This window comes from Panthera onca, chromosome C1, assembly GCF_046562875.1.
Source record: "Panthera onca isolate mPanOnc1 chromosome C1, mPanOnc1 haplotype 2, whole genome shotgun sequence".
Taxonomy (NCBI): Eukaryota; Metazoa; Chordata; class Mammalia; order Carnivora; family Felidae; genus Panthera; species Panthera onca.
The window spans coordinates 180,412,980-180,431,701 of NC_138346.1; the positions used below are offsets into that span (position 1 = coordinate 180,412,980).

At 37.0% G+C, this 18,722-nt stretch overlaps 1 protein-coding gene and 1 pseudogene across 3 annotated transcripts in view; both read left to right on the forward strand.

Moving 5' to 3' along the window:
* EPS15 (epidermal growth factor receptor pathway substrate 15) overlaps nt 1-18,722 on the forward strand; it is a 155,813-nt gene that overhangs the window by 76,196 nt on the left and 60,895 nt on the right. For all 3 annotated transcript variants that reach the window (XM_060625110.3, XM_078451914.2, XM_060625111.3), the window contains exon 13: nt 16,737-16,809. In XM_060625110.3, the coding sequence (XP_060481093.2) occupies nt 16,737-16,809 (73 nt within the window). The remainder of the gene's footprint in view (nt 1-16,736; nt 16,810-18,722) is intronic.
* On the forward strand, nt 3-1,843 carry LOC132672766 (calmodulin pseudogene; annotated as a pseudogene).

The following is an 18,722-nucleotide window of genomic DNA, read 5'->3' on the forward strand; positions in this document are numbered from 1 at the left end:
GTAAAGTAAAATTCAAGTTGACTGTATAAACATATACACACACACTTTTCTGTTTCTAATTTGTATCTTGGTAAATGCTACTTTATTTAATCGTTCTTGAATTGGGAATCTGTCAAATTTGTTGGGTTTTAGGTTGTAGTCACATTGTATAAATGTGTAAAACACTTATACATGATTTGGCATTTGTGAACATATTTTTCCTAGGCTTTTATTTTAGGTAAGATCTGCAGTGTAGGCAAACTTCTATCATCTGTCAACTCCAGTAATGTCATAATGAAACTCATCAACCCATACTAAAATTATGGTTGCTAAAACTCACTTTTGTAAATGGTTGTATTAGGTCACTATATCACCACTCTGCAAGATAGTGCATTATAAATCTTGGTTTTTGTTATTGTAACATTTTTTTCTGTGCCATAGTACTGCTCTTCAGCCTTTAAATTGTTTATTAATATATCAGGATGTGATGAGTATAACTATAAAACAGGAAAAAATTTAAACAAATTTTGTTTATGGCTTTTACTAAATTGCTATTTGACAAAAGATTAGCCCCTTCTTATTTGTTGGTTTTTAGATGAAGATATTTAATTTTAGTGCAGGGCCCAAACCTGCAAATAAACAATACATAATATGGAATTGTAATGAGTATATAATGAATATGGTGCTTTACAAATTTATTTTTCCCCTCTCAATGATAGTTATAATGCATACTTGTAAACATTTGGAAAATACAGAAAAGGATAATGAAAAGACTGTATGTTCCTTAGAATAATATTTTGTTTTGAGCATTGAAAATCAAAGTGGATAAGAAAAGCTGTATATAACCCAAAGAGTTAGTTGGGTAAAGAATGTTCTTTGTTATTAGTCAGAAAATGAGACATTTCCATGTCTGGTTCACAAAGTTGTTTCTAGTTGAAAATATAAGACATTGAGAGCTTGAGGCAGGATGTCTTTTGTCATTAAAAAAATTTTTTTAATATAATTCCTTCAACATTTTCTATATAGGTATTTAATTGTGTCAATCAGATTAAATTAGCATGATATTTTTAACTTCAAGAAGGAAAAGCAATAGTTGTAATGTCAGGGCAGTGGTGCTTGGAGCCTCGCGGGCACAGTGCCATTATTTGGAGTCTGTGGAGGCAGCGACATAGTGCTAACTGTGCACTGAGCCTAAGCAGCAGAAGCAGAAGCAGAGGCGTCCCCACCAACCCTTCCAGCCCCTGTGCTGGTGCTGCCACCCTTGCTCCCTCTGTTCTTCCTCCCTTCGTTTATATCATGGCTGATCAACGGACTGAAGAACAGATTGCTGAGTCCAAGGAAGCTTTCTCCCTGTTTGACAAAGATGGTGATTGGCACCATCACAACAGAGGAACTTGGAACTGTCAGAAGGTCACTGGGCCAGAACCCAACAGAAGCCACATTGCAGAACATGATCAAAAAGGTGGAGGCTGACGGTAATGGCACCATTTTTTACTATGATGGCTAGAGAAATGAAAGATACAGACAGTGAAGAAGAAACTGGTGAGGCATTACAAGTCTTTGACAAGGATAGCATTGGTTATATCCATGTGGCAGAACTGTGTCATGTTGTTACAAACTTGGGAGAAAAACTAACGGATGAAGAAGTGGATGAGATGATCAGAGAAGCAGATATTGTTGGAGATGGACAAGTAAACTATGAAAAATTCGTACAGATAATGACCGCAAGATGAAGACCTACTTTCAATTCCTTCTCCCCACCCTTCCCCAGAAGAATGAAATAGAATCTTTTACTTACCTCTTGGGAAAACAAAAAACAAAAAAACAAGCTTATTTACTCCTTCTGTTTTCTATATAACAAAACCTTCAAAAGTACCTCATGTCCACACACACAGAATCTTCATGTATTGCCTGGTGGTCCTGTCCCCTAAAGATCAAGCTACACAGTAGTTTTATAATATAAATACTTGTACTACATTAATGATAAGGAAGCACTTAGTGGACTCCTTGCAGTTCCACTGCTAATGATTAATGTGCTGCTTGGGCTGGCCAGTTTTTCATGCGTACGACTTGACAGTGGAGCACAGTCAGGCATTTGTATTGAAAATGAAAAATGAAAAAACAAATTTAAAAACCTGTTCAGATGGATTCAAGTTCAGTTTGTGAGTATAAATTGTCATAACTGGTTTATTCAAAACTAACAGTTAAAATTGGTTTATGTCAGCATGCTGTGCAGAAAAATGGGTGAAGGATAAACTGTTTAGTTGTAGCTTCACTTAGCAGGATGGTCCTCTTGTACTTCCATGTGCCCTGACCCATGGTGACGATGATACACATCCTGATGGCATGCTATGCATATTGATTTAGTGTTATCCACATTGTACTAGAGGTGTCACCGTTCACACAAATTTTTAAAAAGAAACCTTTACTGAGGGAGCATCTTTGAACTGTTTTTAAAACCTTCTGAACCGTGACTTGGAGTCAGCAGAGTAGGCTGTAACTGCAGACTTCAGCACAAGCATCAACAGCTGTTCAAGTAATTAAACTTCGTGTCTGTTCCAAGTTGTAAATGTTAGTCTTTTTTTTCCCCAATAAAAAGACCATTAACGTAAAAAGAAATAGTTGTAATACCATAATCTTTTCAAGTATCTGTATCTCCCACCTGAGCCCAAAACCTATATTTTCATTTGCCTACTAGAGAATGTCCAGTAGCACATGACTTCCTAATCTTCCCCTGACCACTATCCTTGTCTTGTTTATTTGCCTTTCTCAGTGACATCACCATTTATCTAGTCACTCAGGCTAGAAATCTGAGATTTTTCTTCCTCTTTTTTCTTCTGTCTTTGAAATGTTTCCTGAAATCACTCCTACCTTTCTGTCTCCTTTGCCTGGTCACCTCCTCCTGATCTTTCAAATCCCATCTTAGACATCACTTCTTCTGGAAGAGGGGGCCTTCTCTGACTTGTTTACCTTCCAACCCTCATACTTACCAAATCTTACATAGTTTTAATATTTATAGTAGTCATAGCATTTACCATACTTTATTATAATTGTCTGTTTTATTTGGATCTCTCAATAGCCTATGTACTCTTTTTTGAGAGAGAGAGAGAGAGGGCGCAAGTGAGTGAGGGGCAAAGAGAGAGAAGTGGGGCACAAGCTCACCTGAACCAGGGCTTCAGCTCACCCGATGTGGGACTTGAACTCATGAACAGTGAGATCATGACTTGAGCCAAAGTCAGATGCTTAACACCTGAGCCACCCAGGCACCCTAGACTTTGTACTTTTAAACATAAAGACTATTTGCTTGTTCACTGTTCTATCCCTAATGCTTAGCTTATATAACAGATGAGAAAATAATTTTCAGTATTGTTGAAATCTGTCCTGGCTGTACTATTGCTTCTGTCTTAGTTTTCCTAACCCTTAATCTCTTCTCTGGATTACTATTGTAACCTCTTAATTGATTCTGTGCTTTGAGTCTCTCCTTCCTTCCTTTGCACCTCCAACTGATGTACAAAATACAACTCAGATCTCTGAGTGACTTCTTATCCCCAGCTGGATTCAGCTCACTTTTCTGAATATGGTTTAAAAGCTCTTATTTCAGGTGCACCTCGGTGGCTCATTTGGTTAAACATCTGTCTGTCAGCAGAGAGCCCACTTCAGATCCTCTGTCTCCCTCTCTCTCTGCCCCACCCCCCCGCCAAATAAATAAACATTAAAAAATAAAAAGCTCCTGGGGCGCCTGGGTGGCTCAGTCAGTTGAGTGTCAAACTTCGGCTCAGGTCATGGTCTCGCAGTTTGTGAGTTCGAGCCCCGCCTCCGGCTCTGTGCTGACAGCTCAGAGCCTGGAGCCTGCTTCGGATTCTGTGTCTCCCTCTCTCTGCCCCTTCCCCGCTCATGCTCTGTCTCTCTCTGTCTCTCAAAGGTGAATAAACGTTAATAAAAAATTAAAAAGCTCCTTTTTCATGTTTTCCTTTGGTATCCTAACCATTCTTTTGTCTTAGCCACCTCCCAGAGTAAAGTAGAATCCTTTTCTTTGACACCATCAACCTCCTTGAGAGCAGACACTATGTGTTTGCTCGTGTACTTTCAATGTTGAGCATAGTGCTCTACATTTTGGTTTCATTCCTCTTCTCCAGTCATGTGGTGGGTGGACCTCTCATGTCAACATGCCACACATTTTTATTCTTCTGTGCCTCTCATCCAGTTGTTCCCCTTTGCCTGAGCACAGCTTTTACCTTGTAAACTTTAACTTATGCTTCAAGACCCAGCTTAAATATCATCTGCTTTGTCAAACCACTAAAATCTTGATTGCTGATTGCTTTGTTTCCCTTTCTACTTCTAGAAACTTTATTCCTTTGTAATAATACTCACCATATTTTATTGTGGTCCTTTTGTTCCCCCTCCTTAATTTGAACTCCTTCAGGGCAGGGGCTATGTCCTATTTACTTGGATAGGTCTAGAAGTTAAGGCGCACAGTATCTGATACAACAAAATCTCATTATAGGTTAGCAGGTTGAATGAATAAATCAAAGTATGTTATAAATATTAGAATATTTCCCAGACTTAATTCCTGCCAAGTTTATGACAGACTAGGAGCCATATATTAAAGGATGAAAGGGCAAAAGATATGAATAATAGCTTATTTTGAAGACTGTAGAAGAGGATTTTACAGATAAAAGGATCTTTAATCCTCACAGGGGCATTAGGTTATTGGGCTGTTGTTTCATATTTTGACAACCTGTTTTTGTGTCAGGGATTTCCTTTGAGAGCCCGATGAAGGTTTTTAGATTCTATCCCCTGCCCCCCAAAGAACATGTGTATCCATGTATACGATTTTGCATTTATTTCAGGAGTTCCCAGACACTTGAAAACTATCCATGAATCCATTTTTAAGAACCCTTGCTCTGAAAGTAAAGTGTCTCAAATAGAGAAGTTCTTGACAGTGAAAAATCAAAACTTGCTTCAGTCACTAAGATAGCGTGGCGGTGGTGAATTGTGCTGAGGCAGGAGTTAATATTTATTTGCCTTCTGTCAGCTTCTACTTCCTTCCTGTCTCTGTCCTTTTAGCAAGAACATCAGGAAATAAAAGCTACATCCTGTCAGGCCAGTTTGTTATCCTGGTTTTGGACCAGTAAGCAAGATAGGTAATTACGATGATAGTCATTATGTATTGTGTTATGCTTGCTTTATGTAATTTCTCTAATTCAGTTCTTGCAATATCACTAGCGGGTAAGTAGTTTTATCCTGATTTTTCAGATGAAGAATACATGAGTCTTCTTTTCTAGGAAGGTTTCCTTGATATCTACCTCAGCTTGGAGAGCATTCAATTTCCTTTTCTCAGAACACTTATAATACTGAATTATATTTCTTTCTCCAGTAGATTGTGAACTATGTGTGATAGCAGAGACTGTCTCTTATTTCTAATGAGGCAACATAGTATATTACTTCAGAGTATGGCTTTCTAACTAGATTGTGTAGTTTGACATGTGACATGACTTAGCTGAGTAACTTAGTTGTCTGTGCCTCAGTTTCTTCATCTGTGAAATGGAAATGTGACCAATACCATGTAAAATGCTTAATATCTTTCTTGAAATGTGATAAATTCTCAGTACATGTTCATAGTTGTCATCATCATCATCATCATCCCCAATTCCCAGCTCAGCACTTAAAGCACAACATTTACTGAATAGGTGCTCAGCAAACATTGGTTGGAGTAGCTGAATGAACATTCTCATTCCCTGGTTGAAGAGAGACTGGAACTTTGTAGTCAGGTAGCCAGAATCCATGTTCCTAAATATATAGATCTCTAACTCAGTCATATTAAAGAATTGATTTTTTAAAAATCTATTTAAGGCAGGGGCACCTGGGTGGCTCGGTCAGTTGGGCGTCCGACTTCGGCTCAGGTCATGATTTTGCGGCTCGTGGGTTTGAGCCCCGCATTGGGTTCTCTGCTGACAGCTCAGAGCCTGGAGCCTGTTTTGGATTCTGTGTCTCCCTGTCTCTCTGTCCCTCCCCCACTCATGCTCTGTTTCTGTCTCAAGAATAAATAAAATATTAAAAAAACCTATTTAAGGCAGTGTTAGCATACAGTTTGAATTATTTATTTATTTAAATATTTATTTTTGAGAGCCAGACAGAGTGTGAGTGGGGGGAGGGGCAGAGAGAGGGAGACACAAAATCCAAAGCAGGCTCCAGGCTCTGAGCTTTCAGCACAGAGCCCGATGCAGGGCTTGAACTCCCCAACCATGAGATCATGACCTGAGCCAAAGTCAGACACTTAACCAACTGAGCCACCCAGGTGTCCCCAGTTTGAATTTTTTTTAAAAAAATTATGCTTTTGGTTTAGTTAAGTTCAAATACCATTAGGAACCATTAGCTCTGAAGAGAGCATTGCTTATACTATTGTATCTGGAGCTCTTTTGCTTATATGATCCAACCTGGCCTGTTTCTGACCCTGTAAAGATTTGTGGTACTCCTTGATCTCAATTGTGATTACCTCAGCAATGGTGTTACTGATAGAATAACTGAAGCTTTAGGTTATAGTGTGCTTTTGTTTGGTAATAAGGAGTCAGTCTAATTAATTTTCACACAAAGTGCCTGGCTCAGTATTTAAAACCTTTATTTAGGGAGACTTCCCTTATTTGAAACCCTCCCTGATAAAGTTTGAGTCTGTACTGTCTATCTAATACAGCCACATGTGGCTACTGAGCACTTGAAATATAGCTAATTCAAATTAAGATGTGCTATTAGTGTGAAATATACTGGATTTCAAAAAGGAATGTAAATATTTTGGCTATACTGGCTTAAATAAAATGTATTATAATAAATTTTACTTGTTTCTTTTTACTTCTTAAAATATAGAGCATTTAAAATTACATATGTGACTTTCATTGTATTTCTTTTGGATCTGGTCTCAATCAGTTGTAGTCTGTAGAAATTACATTTGCTTGTGTTATTTTGTGGCACTGGTAGCTTATTAAGGGGTTCTTCCCTGGTTTAAGAAAGCAGTAATTTTTTTTTAGTTTATTTATTTTGAGGGGCGCTGGGTGGCTCCATCTGTTAAGCATCTGACTTTGGTTCAGGTCATGATCTCATGGTTTGTGGGTTTGAGCCCCGTGTCAAGCTCCATGCTGACAGCTCAGAGCCTGAAGCCTCCTTTGGATTCTGTGTCTTCTCTCTCTGTCCCTTCTCTGTTCCCACTCTTTTCTCTCTCTTTCAAGATAAATAAACATTTTAGAGAAAGCTTATTAATTTTGAGAGAGAAAGAGAGAGAGTGTATGCATGTGAACAGGGGAGGGACAGAGAGAGAGGGACAGAGAGAATCCCAAGCAGGCTCTGCACTTCAGCGCAGAGCACAATGCAGGGCTTGATCTCATGAACTACCGAGATCATGACCTGAGCTGAAATCAAGAGTTGGACGCTTAACTAACTGAGCCACCCAGGTGCCTCAAGAGAGCAATAATTTTTAAGATGTGTTAACAGTCTGTCTTTGGGAAACAAAAGTATCTACTAAGAAGTTTCAGTTCCTGAAGGATTTAGAAATGAGTCTCTACCCATCTATTTAAGTTCTAACTGGCATACTCTGGATGCTTGATTGAAACTTTCAAAAAGCCAGTAAATGTACCTTTATACTAGTAAATCATATAATGGTAATAATAATAAATAAATAAAGGCAGCTGACATTTATTAAGCACTTATTGTGTGCTGGCGTTGTGCTGAAGTCTTTCTAGATGTAATATAAATTAGTCCTTATCAACTTCAATATTTTGCTTATTAAACATTTTTTAATGTTTATTTATTTTTGAGACAGAGAGAGAGAGCATGAGGTGGGGAGGAGCAGAGAAAGAGGAGACACAGAATCTGAAGCAGGCTCCAGGCTCCAAGCTGTCAGCACACAGCCCAACACGGGGCTTGATCTCACAGACTGTGAGATCATGACCTGAGCCAAAGTCAGATGCTTAACTGACTGAGCCACCCAGGCGCCCCTCCTTATTTTATAATTAGGAAAACTAAGGCCTTGTTTTACATTTTTTTCTTTTACTGTTTCCGTCTCCTTTTGTCTTGTCAGATAAGTAGAATAAATTAATTATTTGGGGTTTGCAAAATAAGCTTTTATTTCTCCTTTAAAAAAAAAATTGAACCATCACATGTTGGATTCTGCCACTGACGAGGCAGTGGTCATGTGAGCCACACTCCAAAGTTTGTGTTTTTCCTGGTTCTAGCTAGGCTTTCTTTTCAGTAATTTATCTTTGTGAATATCTTCTCTAATTTATTTTTCAAAAGTAAAACTCATTAAAACAGCCTCTCAGAATTAATTTAGTTATTCCCATAATACCTATAGCATTTGTCTTACAGTTTTATAATTAATGGTTATGTTTGTTTCCCCAGCAAGCTACAGGTAGGGGCCTAACTTTAATCCTTGTTTAGCATGTAGTAGATATTCAATAACTGTTGAATGAATGAAGTAATATATAGTCATATAGAGATTGTATGTTTTTTTTTTTTTTTCAACGTTTTTTTATTTATTTTTGGGACAGAGAGAGACAGAGCATGAACGGGGGAGGGGCAGAGAGAGAGGGAGACACAGAATCGGAAACAGGCTCCAGGCTCCGAGCCATCAGCCCAGAGCCCGACGCGGGGCTCGAACTCACGGACCGCGAGATCGTGACCTGGCTGAAGTCGGACGCTTAACCGACTGCGCCACCCAGGCGCCCCTAGAGATTGTATGTTTAAGGCAACTTGTAGAGAAATTAAATACTTAAGGTACAAATTAATGTCTTTACTCCAAAACTTTAACTCAAGTTTTTATCAACTCACTGTGAGTTCTTGGAGTGAAATGCTGTCTGACTTTCAGACTGGTTTGAATTAGAAGTCAAGACTTTCTCCTCAACTGTCTATAATTGTTACTCTACTCTAACTCAAGATTTCTGGCAGTTCTCAAGATAAGCAGCGTCAGAGTGTTCTATTACCTTTCTAGCAATTGTCATCAGTTTTCTGAGCAATAAGAGTCTCTATTTCCTCTCCTCTTCTTCAGAACAGAGGCCAGCAGAGAAGGAAGAGCTATGTGGTAAATGCCATTTGGAGTTCAAAAAAGCTCAGCTCAGAAACCTTTAAGGACTCCCCTTGCCTCTATATTAAAAGTCTGTCTTACGTAGTACTGAAGTTCTTTTATAATCTTACCTTGATCTTCCATTCCAGGTTTATTTATTTACCACCCTGAACCCTTCATCCTAGATAAGTTAGTCTACTATCTAGAATTTTCTCACCTCTGCGCTTTCTTTTTTTTTTCTTTATTTTTTATTGTGATAAAATATACATGGCACAAAGTTTACTATTTTAGCCATTTTTTTTAAGTTTATTTATTTATTTTGAGAGAGAGAGAGAGAGAGAGAGAGCAAGCATGAGCAGGAGAGAAGGAGGTCTGGAGAGAGAGGGGAAAGAGAGAATCCCAAGCAGGCTCAGCGCTGTCAGTGCAGAGACCAATCATTGCAGGTCTCACACCCATTTTAGCCATTTTTAAGCATATAATACGGTGGCATTAGGTGCATTCATGTTCTTGTACAACTATCACCACTATTCATCTGCAGAACTTTTTCATCATCCCAAACTGAATGATTTAATTGGACTTGATGGCAACTTAACTTTAATGACATATAAAATTCTATTCCTATAAGCTCTATTCTCTCCATTTTATGTTATTGATGTCATAAATCACATCTTTATACATTATGTATATGCTCTCAGATTTATTATTTTTTACACATTGTCTTTTAAATTCTGTAGAAAATATAAAGGGGAGTTGCAAACCAAAATTAAAGTAATAATGGGTTTTGTTCTGGTCCATGTATTTACCTTCACTGGAGATTTTTGTATTTTCATATGGCTTCCAGTTACGTTTAGTAGCATCCTTTCCTTTCAACCTGAAGTACTCACTTTAGCATTCCTTGTACCAATGGTGAGGAAGTCCTCAGCCATTGTTTATCTGGAAATATCTGAACTTTGCTTTCATTTTGGAAGGCCAGTTTTACCAGATAGTGTTTTTAGTTAACAGTTTGTTTCTTTGTTTTTCTTTTAGCATTTGTGTATGTCGTTCCATGGCCTTTTGGCCTTCAAGGTTTCTGCTGAGAAATCTACTGATAATCTTATTGAGGATCCTTTGTATGTGACAGGTCTTTCTTACTGCTTTCAAGATTCTGTCTTTAAGCAGTTTTATTATAATGTATCTCAGTGTGGGTTTCTGGGTTTTCCTGCTTGGAGTTTGTTGAACTTCTTGGATTGTAGATTGGTGTATTTTATCAAATTTAGGAAGATTTCTTCTTAGTCTTTGCTCTTAGTCTGCCATTTTGCTGATATCCCATGTGTTTTCTCGCATAAGCTCTCTTTCCTTTTGAAATACCATTTTTCTATCTAATACTCATTGTTTCCTTCAAAGCTTAGCTGAAGTCTCACCTCCTTCACAAAGCATTCCCAGGCTGGAGTAATTTCTGTTGATATACATAGCACTTAGTATCTGCACAGCTTATTTTGCAGTTAATGATCTGCCTTCACTGATTGATTAAGCAAGCCATTTCTGACCCTCTCCAAGGACAGTCATGTGCCTACCTTCTGTGTTCCCACAACACCTTGTGCTTGCCTGTTCTAGCACCGAGTACACTGCATTGTGACTTTCTTTTTATATTTTTCTGCCAAATCCCTCACATACACTGCTAATGGCAAGTACCTATCTCATTGTTTTTTGTATCATTAAAGTTTAGCACGGTGACAGTATGTAGTAAGTAGGGTTCAGTGTTTGTTGAATCAGTAGATAGGTCTTAAAGTTGCATAGGGAGTTTTGTTATGTATATTCTTTTTCACTCCTTGCAACAACTCCTACATGCGTTATATAAGGTAGATATTATATTCAATTTATTTTGAGGAATTGGCTTACACAGTTGTGGAAGCTGGCAAATCTGACAGGACAATCCGGTAGGTTAGAGACTCTGGGAAGAGTTAATGTTGCAGCCCAAGCCCAAAAACAGTTTGGAGATAGAATTCTCTCTTCCTTTGGGGAACCTCAGTTTTTTTTCTTTTAAGGACTTAAACTGATTGGGTGAGGCCCACCCATACTGTGGTGAGTAATTTACTCAAAGTCTACCTTCTTAAATATTAATTTCACCTAAAAAAAAAAAAATCTCTATAGTAACTGCCAGACTGGTATTTAACCAAATACCTGGGTACCATGGCCTAGCCAAGTTAATGCATAAAATTAACCATCACAAGGGGTAAAAGGACCCAGAGCCTGAACCCTACCGGGAAATCTCTACCTGCCTTTCACCTCAGCTTTTTTATGTAAAAATTTTATTACTCATTAGGCAGGGACAACAAATGTCCCCAGCTCCTGGACTCACATTTGCCCACCTTCATCATTTCACAGGAATACTTTTTCCTAAGAATGAATGAGATAATCCATGTAAAGTGCTTATCACATAACATCTATCATGTAGTAAAGGCTTAATAAATGGTAGTTTTCATAATTAGTAATGTAGTAGTAGTAGTATAGCAGTAGTTGTTGTTGTAAAGGTAGTACTCGTAGATACAGTAGTGGCAATAATAATTTTCTAATGAATTTTTATTTTATTTATTTATTTTTAAAGTTTATTTTGAAAAAGAGCATATGTTGGGGGGGGCGGGGCAGAGATAGAGGGAAAGAGAGAGAATCCCAAGCAGGCTCCATGCTGTCAGTACAGAGCCCAATGCTCAGGGCTCAAACTCCCAAACCATGAGTATGACCTGAGCTGAAATCAGGAGTCCAACACTTAACCAACTGAGCCACCCTGGCACCCCTACCATAGTTTTCTATTAGTTCCAAATGAAGGCATCCTAAATAAAGATCCTGACTGCCTTGTCTTTGGTCATGGGCCTGTTCTTGAATAATCCCTGTGATGGTGAGCTGGTGTACTGTGACTGGTTAAGCTTTGGTCAGGAGCCAATCCCTGGCCACAATCCCTGGCCAATCATTGCTCAGAGAGGTTGAATCTGTAAAGAGGTGGCCTTGTCTACTTGAACTGTATGGGCAGAAAGGTGATAGTTGAGGGAGAAAGAGAGGAACAGTCTCCTAAAAGAAAGATTGCTGGGTCCTAGGAGAAGGGAAGGTCAGCCAGAACAAATAGTTGTTACTACAGTGATTTAAGTACGCTGCCATGTGATAGAGCCAGTATTTGAATTCTGGACTATTTAATGCCAAATCTTTTGCTTTGAAAACCATATAATGAGTTTCTAAAAGTAGAGATAGTTATTTGAATATTAGGCAAGATTTAGGGGGCAGAAATTTCTGTGATTACATTACATATTCTATACATTAGATCAGTGTTTTCTTTTCTTTTTTTTTTTTTTTAAACGTTTTTATTTTTGAGACAGAGAGAGACAAAGCATGAACGGGGGAGGGTCAGAGAGAGGGAGACACAGAATCGGAAACAGGCTCCAGGCTCTGAGCGGTCAGCACAGAGCCCGACGCGGGGCTCGAACTCACGGACCGCGAGATCATGACCTGAGCCGAAGTTGGCCGCTTAACCGACTGAGCCACCCAGGCGCCCCTAGATCAGTGTTTTCTAAAATCTTTTGCAACCCATAATTCCTTTTAAGAAATTTAAAAATTACTCCGCCAATGTTATTTAAAATTCTAAGTAATGTTAATGTTATCAGTAAAAAAGTGAGCACAGCATAGGCTCAAAGCCTGCTTTTTTCCTAATTACATGATATCTTGTACAATTTACCTTGCAAATCTTAAGATGGTAGAGATATTAGCATCTGCATAATGAAAATTAAGGCTGAGGCTCTGAAAGGTTATGTGATAATCAGAGTCAAAAAAAAAAAAGAAAAACAAAAACAAAAAACAAAAGCAGTTTCATTGCAGAGCCAGGTTAGAATCTTAGTCTCTGGTTTTTAGTCCTATTTTCTTGTCCTCCATAAGACCTTAAATGCCTTACTGAATAATAGTGTAGTAATGAGAATAGTAACAAGAGTAATGAGAATAGCTTGCTTTTCTGTGTTTTCTTGATAGATTTATTGGCAGTTAAGCTACTTAATAATAAGAGCCCAAAATGTGCCCCAAAATATTTTATTTTATTTTCTTATTTTATTTTATTTTATTTCATTTCATTTCATTTCATTTCATTTCATTTCATTATTCCATTGTGCAAGTCAGGGAGAGGGGCAGAGAGAGAGTTGGAAAGAATACTGAGCAGATTCCATATTCAACACCAAGCCTGACACACAGTTCAGTCCCACGACCCTGGGATCATGATCTGAGCTGAAATCAAGAGTCAGACGCTCAACCAACTGAGCCACCCAGGCGCCCCACAAAAAGATTTTTATAAGTAAGTTTCAGGATTGAAAAAGTTACCTTCATGAGTTCTAACTAACTGATTTTTGGTTTCCAACTAGTTTCTGTTCTTTATTGCTTTCTGGTTGGAAGAGAATGGGTATTTATGTTCAGAAAAAAGACATAAAACTGTTTCTGGGAAGGGCTTTGAAGGTGACTTAATCCTGTTTCTCTGACAGTATTGGTATTATATCAAAATTAAGACAGATGGCTCACTCCCTTCTTGCCATTAAACAGAGCCTGGGAAAATGAAAGTGAATTGCATGGACTCAGGTTCCCCGAATTTGCTTGTTCTTGGGAATAGGTTTTGACTACTTTATGTAGGTTTATACAGTTATCCAGGCTTCTGAAAGCTTATCTTGGGCTTTGTTTTTCTTGCTGGTTCACATACTAGTTTCCATCAAATCAGAACCGGCAGCTTTTAGAAACCAGGGAGATATTGGCTTTGGTATTTGTGGATTCTTTAGGATGTGGCAGGATCTTGGGAGTGAATTGGGTCAAAGAGATGATCTAAGATAGAAGGTATGTAGAATCACTTCTTTTCCCTTCTGGAAGTTACTAAGCTGAAGGCTATAGCTTTTCCTGTCATCCAAGATGAGTAGTGCTTTGGGAAAAATGCTCACACACCTATTTTTGAAATATATCTTACATCTGTCTTATCCACATATATTGGTGGGCTCCTTAGGAAACTGCATATAAATATTTTTTTATTGTGGCACTGAATCTTGAAAAGAATTAGGTTATTGAATTACTACTGTTAAACAGAATGCTTTGTATAGTTGTGCATTCATCACCTGTAGAAAAACAGGTGATGTTACTTGAAAGAAAGGAGAATGTAAAATATATGACCAAGTACCTAAGCACCTTTGTGCACCTGAATATATTTAGGTATTTTTACTTGCCTGAAATGGGAAGGATAGCTATAGAAGTTGAGTCTGTGGAATACCACAGAATAGCAATTTGGCATCCCTGAAATTATAATCTAAGTTAATAAGAAAATTATTTGATCTTTAGTCTAATTTATAGGATAGATTTTCAACTGTGATGGTTTTATAGAAGGTAGTATAACTGATTTTATTTTTTTTTTGAATTTTCTGTTTAGTAATGTATGTTATACTACTTGATTTTGATAATAAAGAAGTTACCATGAGGCCAGAATTTTACTAGATAAAAGTGGATTAAAAAATTTTACTGATCTCAGTACTATGAGAATTAATGCCTTAAGATTCCGTATTTATTATATAGTTTGAAATGATCTTCATGATATATTTGGAGATATCACCACTGCTATCCTCATTCCCACACCCAAAATTATGAAGAAAAATTTGTACCTTCTAAACTTCTTCCATTTTACCCAAACATAGACTATATTTGCTGGTTAGAGCTGACAGTCCTTTCTAATCTGTTTTCCATTTTGCACCAAGTGAGCTTCTTTTTTTTTGTTTTTTGCTCTCTTTTTCTTCTGTCTTGGCTACATTTTGTCAGCTCACTGCTTTCTTGCAGCCCTGTTTTCCTGCCTGCACACTTGATCTCTGAGCAGACACTGTCAGTAATAGGAGTTAACAGAGAAGCAGAATGGATTGAATACAAACACACACGTTAGTGGGTATATTGCTGGTCTATGATACTGTGTGATGTTTTCTATTTTTGTTACTAGCTACTGTCAGAAACAAGGGGCAGAATTGATACTGACCTTGTGTGGAATGCCTCTGAGAATTTGGGATTGGGGGAGGGGGCTAGTTTTTCATGTGACTTACCTCTGACATGCTGCAGCAGGAATGAAAACACTCTTCTGTTCACATAAGGAGGAAAGAAAAAATTTCCAAAATTGAGCTTGCAGAATATGTGTGGTATATATACTTAGATTTTTTCTTCCTGTGATTTCTATTTTTTAATGTTACCTAAATTTATAAGGGTTAGAAGTGGGGGATGACCTTTGCATAATAAGTAGATTGAGGTATGGGAGGAACAGGCTGCCACAGTGATTCGCATGGTAAGGGACTGTTTAAAATCTCCACAACATCGTGACCCACATAGTGAACCATCTGACAAGCGGTTAGTGAGCCATCTCAAGTGTTTAAAAGTAACAGTATACAAACAGCTTTTATTCTTGTGCTTTTTTTTCTCCCTCACAAATCTTAGGAACATTGTGCCTGTATTTCCAAAAGAGTTGATTTTTTCTGCGTTTAAAATATCACCTCAAATAGGTCAGAAATATAAATGTAGCATTAATATTGACCCTTAGGTATCCCCTCCGGTATAATTTTCCCACTCTTCTTTATGCTACAGCTTAATGGAGCCTGAGCCTACATTTGGGTGATGTCTGGGATGAAACTGAAATACAGTCCTGAAGCTCTAAGGAGAAACTCTGTAGTACTAGTCTGGAGGACTTAGTGAATGCCTCCTCCCTTCTTCATGTGGCCTTCTTTTACCTTTGCACCCACCCCAAAAATGTATTGCTTCAGAATTCTATGGATTTCTCTCTCACTTTGTAGAAAAGAAAAGAAAAAATGAAGGGAGCAAGTCCTTGTGTGTGTGTGATTTCAGTACCAACAGGCAGTTAAACTTATTACATCAAAAGAAATAGCTTTATAGTAATTCTGAATCTAAGGTTGTTTAAGACTGATTCATTAGAAATCTAGCTCTGATGGAAGCATATGAGAATTTAGATAATGGTATTTCAAAGTAGAAGTGGATCCTGGTATGTTTGATCTGAAGAATATAGAAAGAGATAAATGCTCATATGATTCTTTTTTTACTTCGTATACGTTGTTTTATGTATTTGATCAATTGGAATTGATAAGTGGTCCTAAAATAGCTTTTTTAAGCAGAGCGGTATTTCATAGAGCAAATGGCTTGTGTATTGACAGTCTTTTCCATTTTCTCTATGTTGTTTCATTCTAAAATTGGTACACACCAGTGATTTAAGGGGAAATTAACACTTCAATAAATGTCCTTTTCCTTAATATTGTTGTTTATTTCTATTAGCCATTTTCATTTGATTTGACGGTGGTACTTAAGGGTTAAGCTTACAGAGCTGATGCAACCCCTCCTTTTTTTCACCAGCGGTTTTCATTGGACATTATTTCCATAGCAACAGTGAGATCAGTGAAACCTGAGTGTTTCATTGATTATTTTTCTCCTCTTCCTTTTTTAATCTATTCTCTTTTCACCACATTTTAGTGAGAAAGCATTTTTTTTTTTTTTTTACAAACAGAGCTTATATTGATTTCTATTCCATAAATAATTAAAAGAGGGTGGAAAAATCTGCCCTTCGCTTAAAAATTGAATGTTTCACTATGTATTTAAAAAGCGATTCAGGATTAGGAGGATGGATAACCATACCGGCTGTAGCTGATGTTCTCAAATATTCTTGCATTGTTTGCTGGTCTTCTAGGGAAAAGAATAATGTGGAACAGGACCTTAAGGAGAAAGAAGATACTATTAAACAGAGGACAAGCGAGGTTCAGGTAAATGATCTGTAAAATTGAGTATTCTATTTCTGATTTAGGATTCATTTTAAATGTATAGGGTCATTTACTATGTGATGGTTGTGGTATTGATGAGTAGGTCTAGGGAAAACCTGTTATTTATGTAATATAAATATTTGCCTTTTGCAGAATGATTCTTTTTCTCTGAATTCTGGCCTACAAAGATTACACTGCAATGAGAAAGCAGTATTTTTCAGCATAAATTTCTAGTTTTGAAAGTATTTTTAAGATAATATTTGCCTACATATTATATTATTAAAGGTAAGTTTGAATGACTTACGATGTAAATATTATTACACTAATAAAATTAAATGAGTGAGATTGTCATTGTCACCACCATCATCATCAAAACGCAAATTGGTTTTTATGAATGTGAAATTTTGTTAGCTAGGAGACCTAGTATTTTTAAAGGGCTGTTTCTCATAATACTGGTAGGATGGGAACTGAAACAATTTAAAATAGCATTTTGTAAGTTAATTAGCCAGGGTATCTTAAACTTTAGCATAAAGAGATTTAATTCATTTTCACTAAGTGCTGTGTTAAGTAGCTTCATTTTACAAATAGAAAAGATAATAAAACCTCAATTTTTGATTAAGAAATGGTACAAAAAGGGGTATTTCAAACATTAAAAATATAGAAAATTTGGCAGTGTTGCATTTAGAGCAGTAAACAATGCATGTGACCACTGTTTCTTGAATGCTATACCAGTGCATACAGGAGGTCGGACATAGAAGCACTGTTATCAGTTGCCAGTAAGAGAGCTCATGGATGGGCCTTTTAAAACATGTTACTTATATGTTGGATTTCCCTGTTTGTGCTAATAGTTGACAATGGATGAAAGCTCTAAATTAGTAGATCCATTGTTTTGTTTTGATGTAGGACATACACCAGAGATTGTCTATCAGATGGACTATGCCTGGGTGGGAAGAATGATTTACTGAGATACTGAGGAAGAAGCCAAAGAGACTTCTTGTTACAAGTTTGTTATTTTATTAGATTACTACGTTTACTATATATATGGAAATTTTCCTAAAGGTGATGGAAAAGTCAAGAGGTCATTACTAATATATTTCCCTTTGTGATACTGAAATGAGGGGTAGTTACTTCAATTACGTTATTTTTGTGCAGTTTTTGAGCTTCTTAGGAAATGCAAAAGAGTCACAGACTTTAAGCAGTTCTTGCTGAAAATAACTTAAGAATAGAAGATAAAATAATCTATGTTTCCTCAATCTGAAGAGATAGATATAGTTACTGATATAATACTGGACAGCTTCTAAATTTAGCCAGATGGTATTTCAAAGTACAAAGGTTTTTGCAGTAGGCAATATCTTGTTATTAGTGTACATCTACTTGTTGGTTTTTCCCTACTGCGTCTTTTGAAGAGGTGAGTTTTTAAAAGGCTGGTTTGGAGCAACACTAGAATTTATATTGTTCCTTTTAGGCTAAGTGGGCTATCCTTGAATATTTGATTTCTTACCATTTGAGAAGTTTTGTTATCAGTCAAAATTTCTTCATGATTTCTTTGTTCTTTTTCACTTAGAAATTATGGTAAGGTATATGTTAAATCGTAAGCTTTGCTAAATCCAAAATGTCTTATTGACAGGAGTCTAAATTATTTGATTTTTCTGATCAGGTGCTGTAAATAAAAGGCATCTTGGAGCATGCTTAGTACAGATGAAGTTGTAATGTTTGAACATAAGTTCATTGAAAAAAGAACATTGGATTAAAGCTTTATATTAGATTTATTATTCATTCTACCCCTAAACAGGTATCTCTGTATTATACATGGTAATGAAACACTAAATTAAGAATGACATGGATAAATGACATCTACATGTAATTAAAACTTTTCATTTTAGTGATTATTTTCAATTTTCTGAAGCACAAGACAG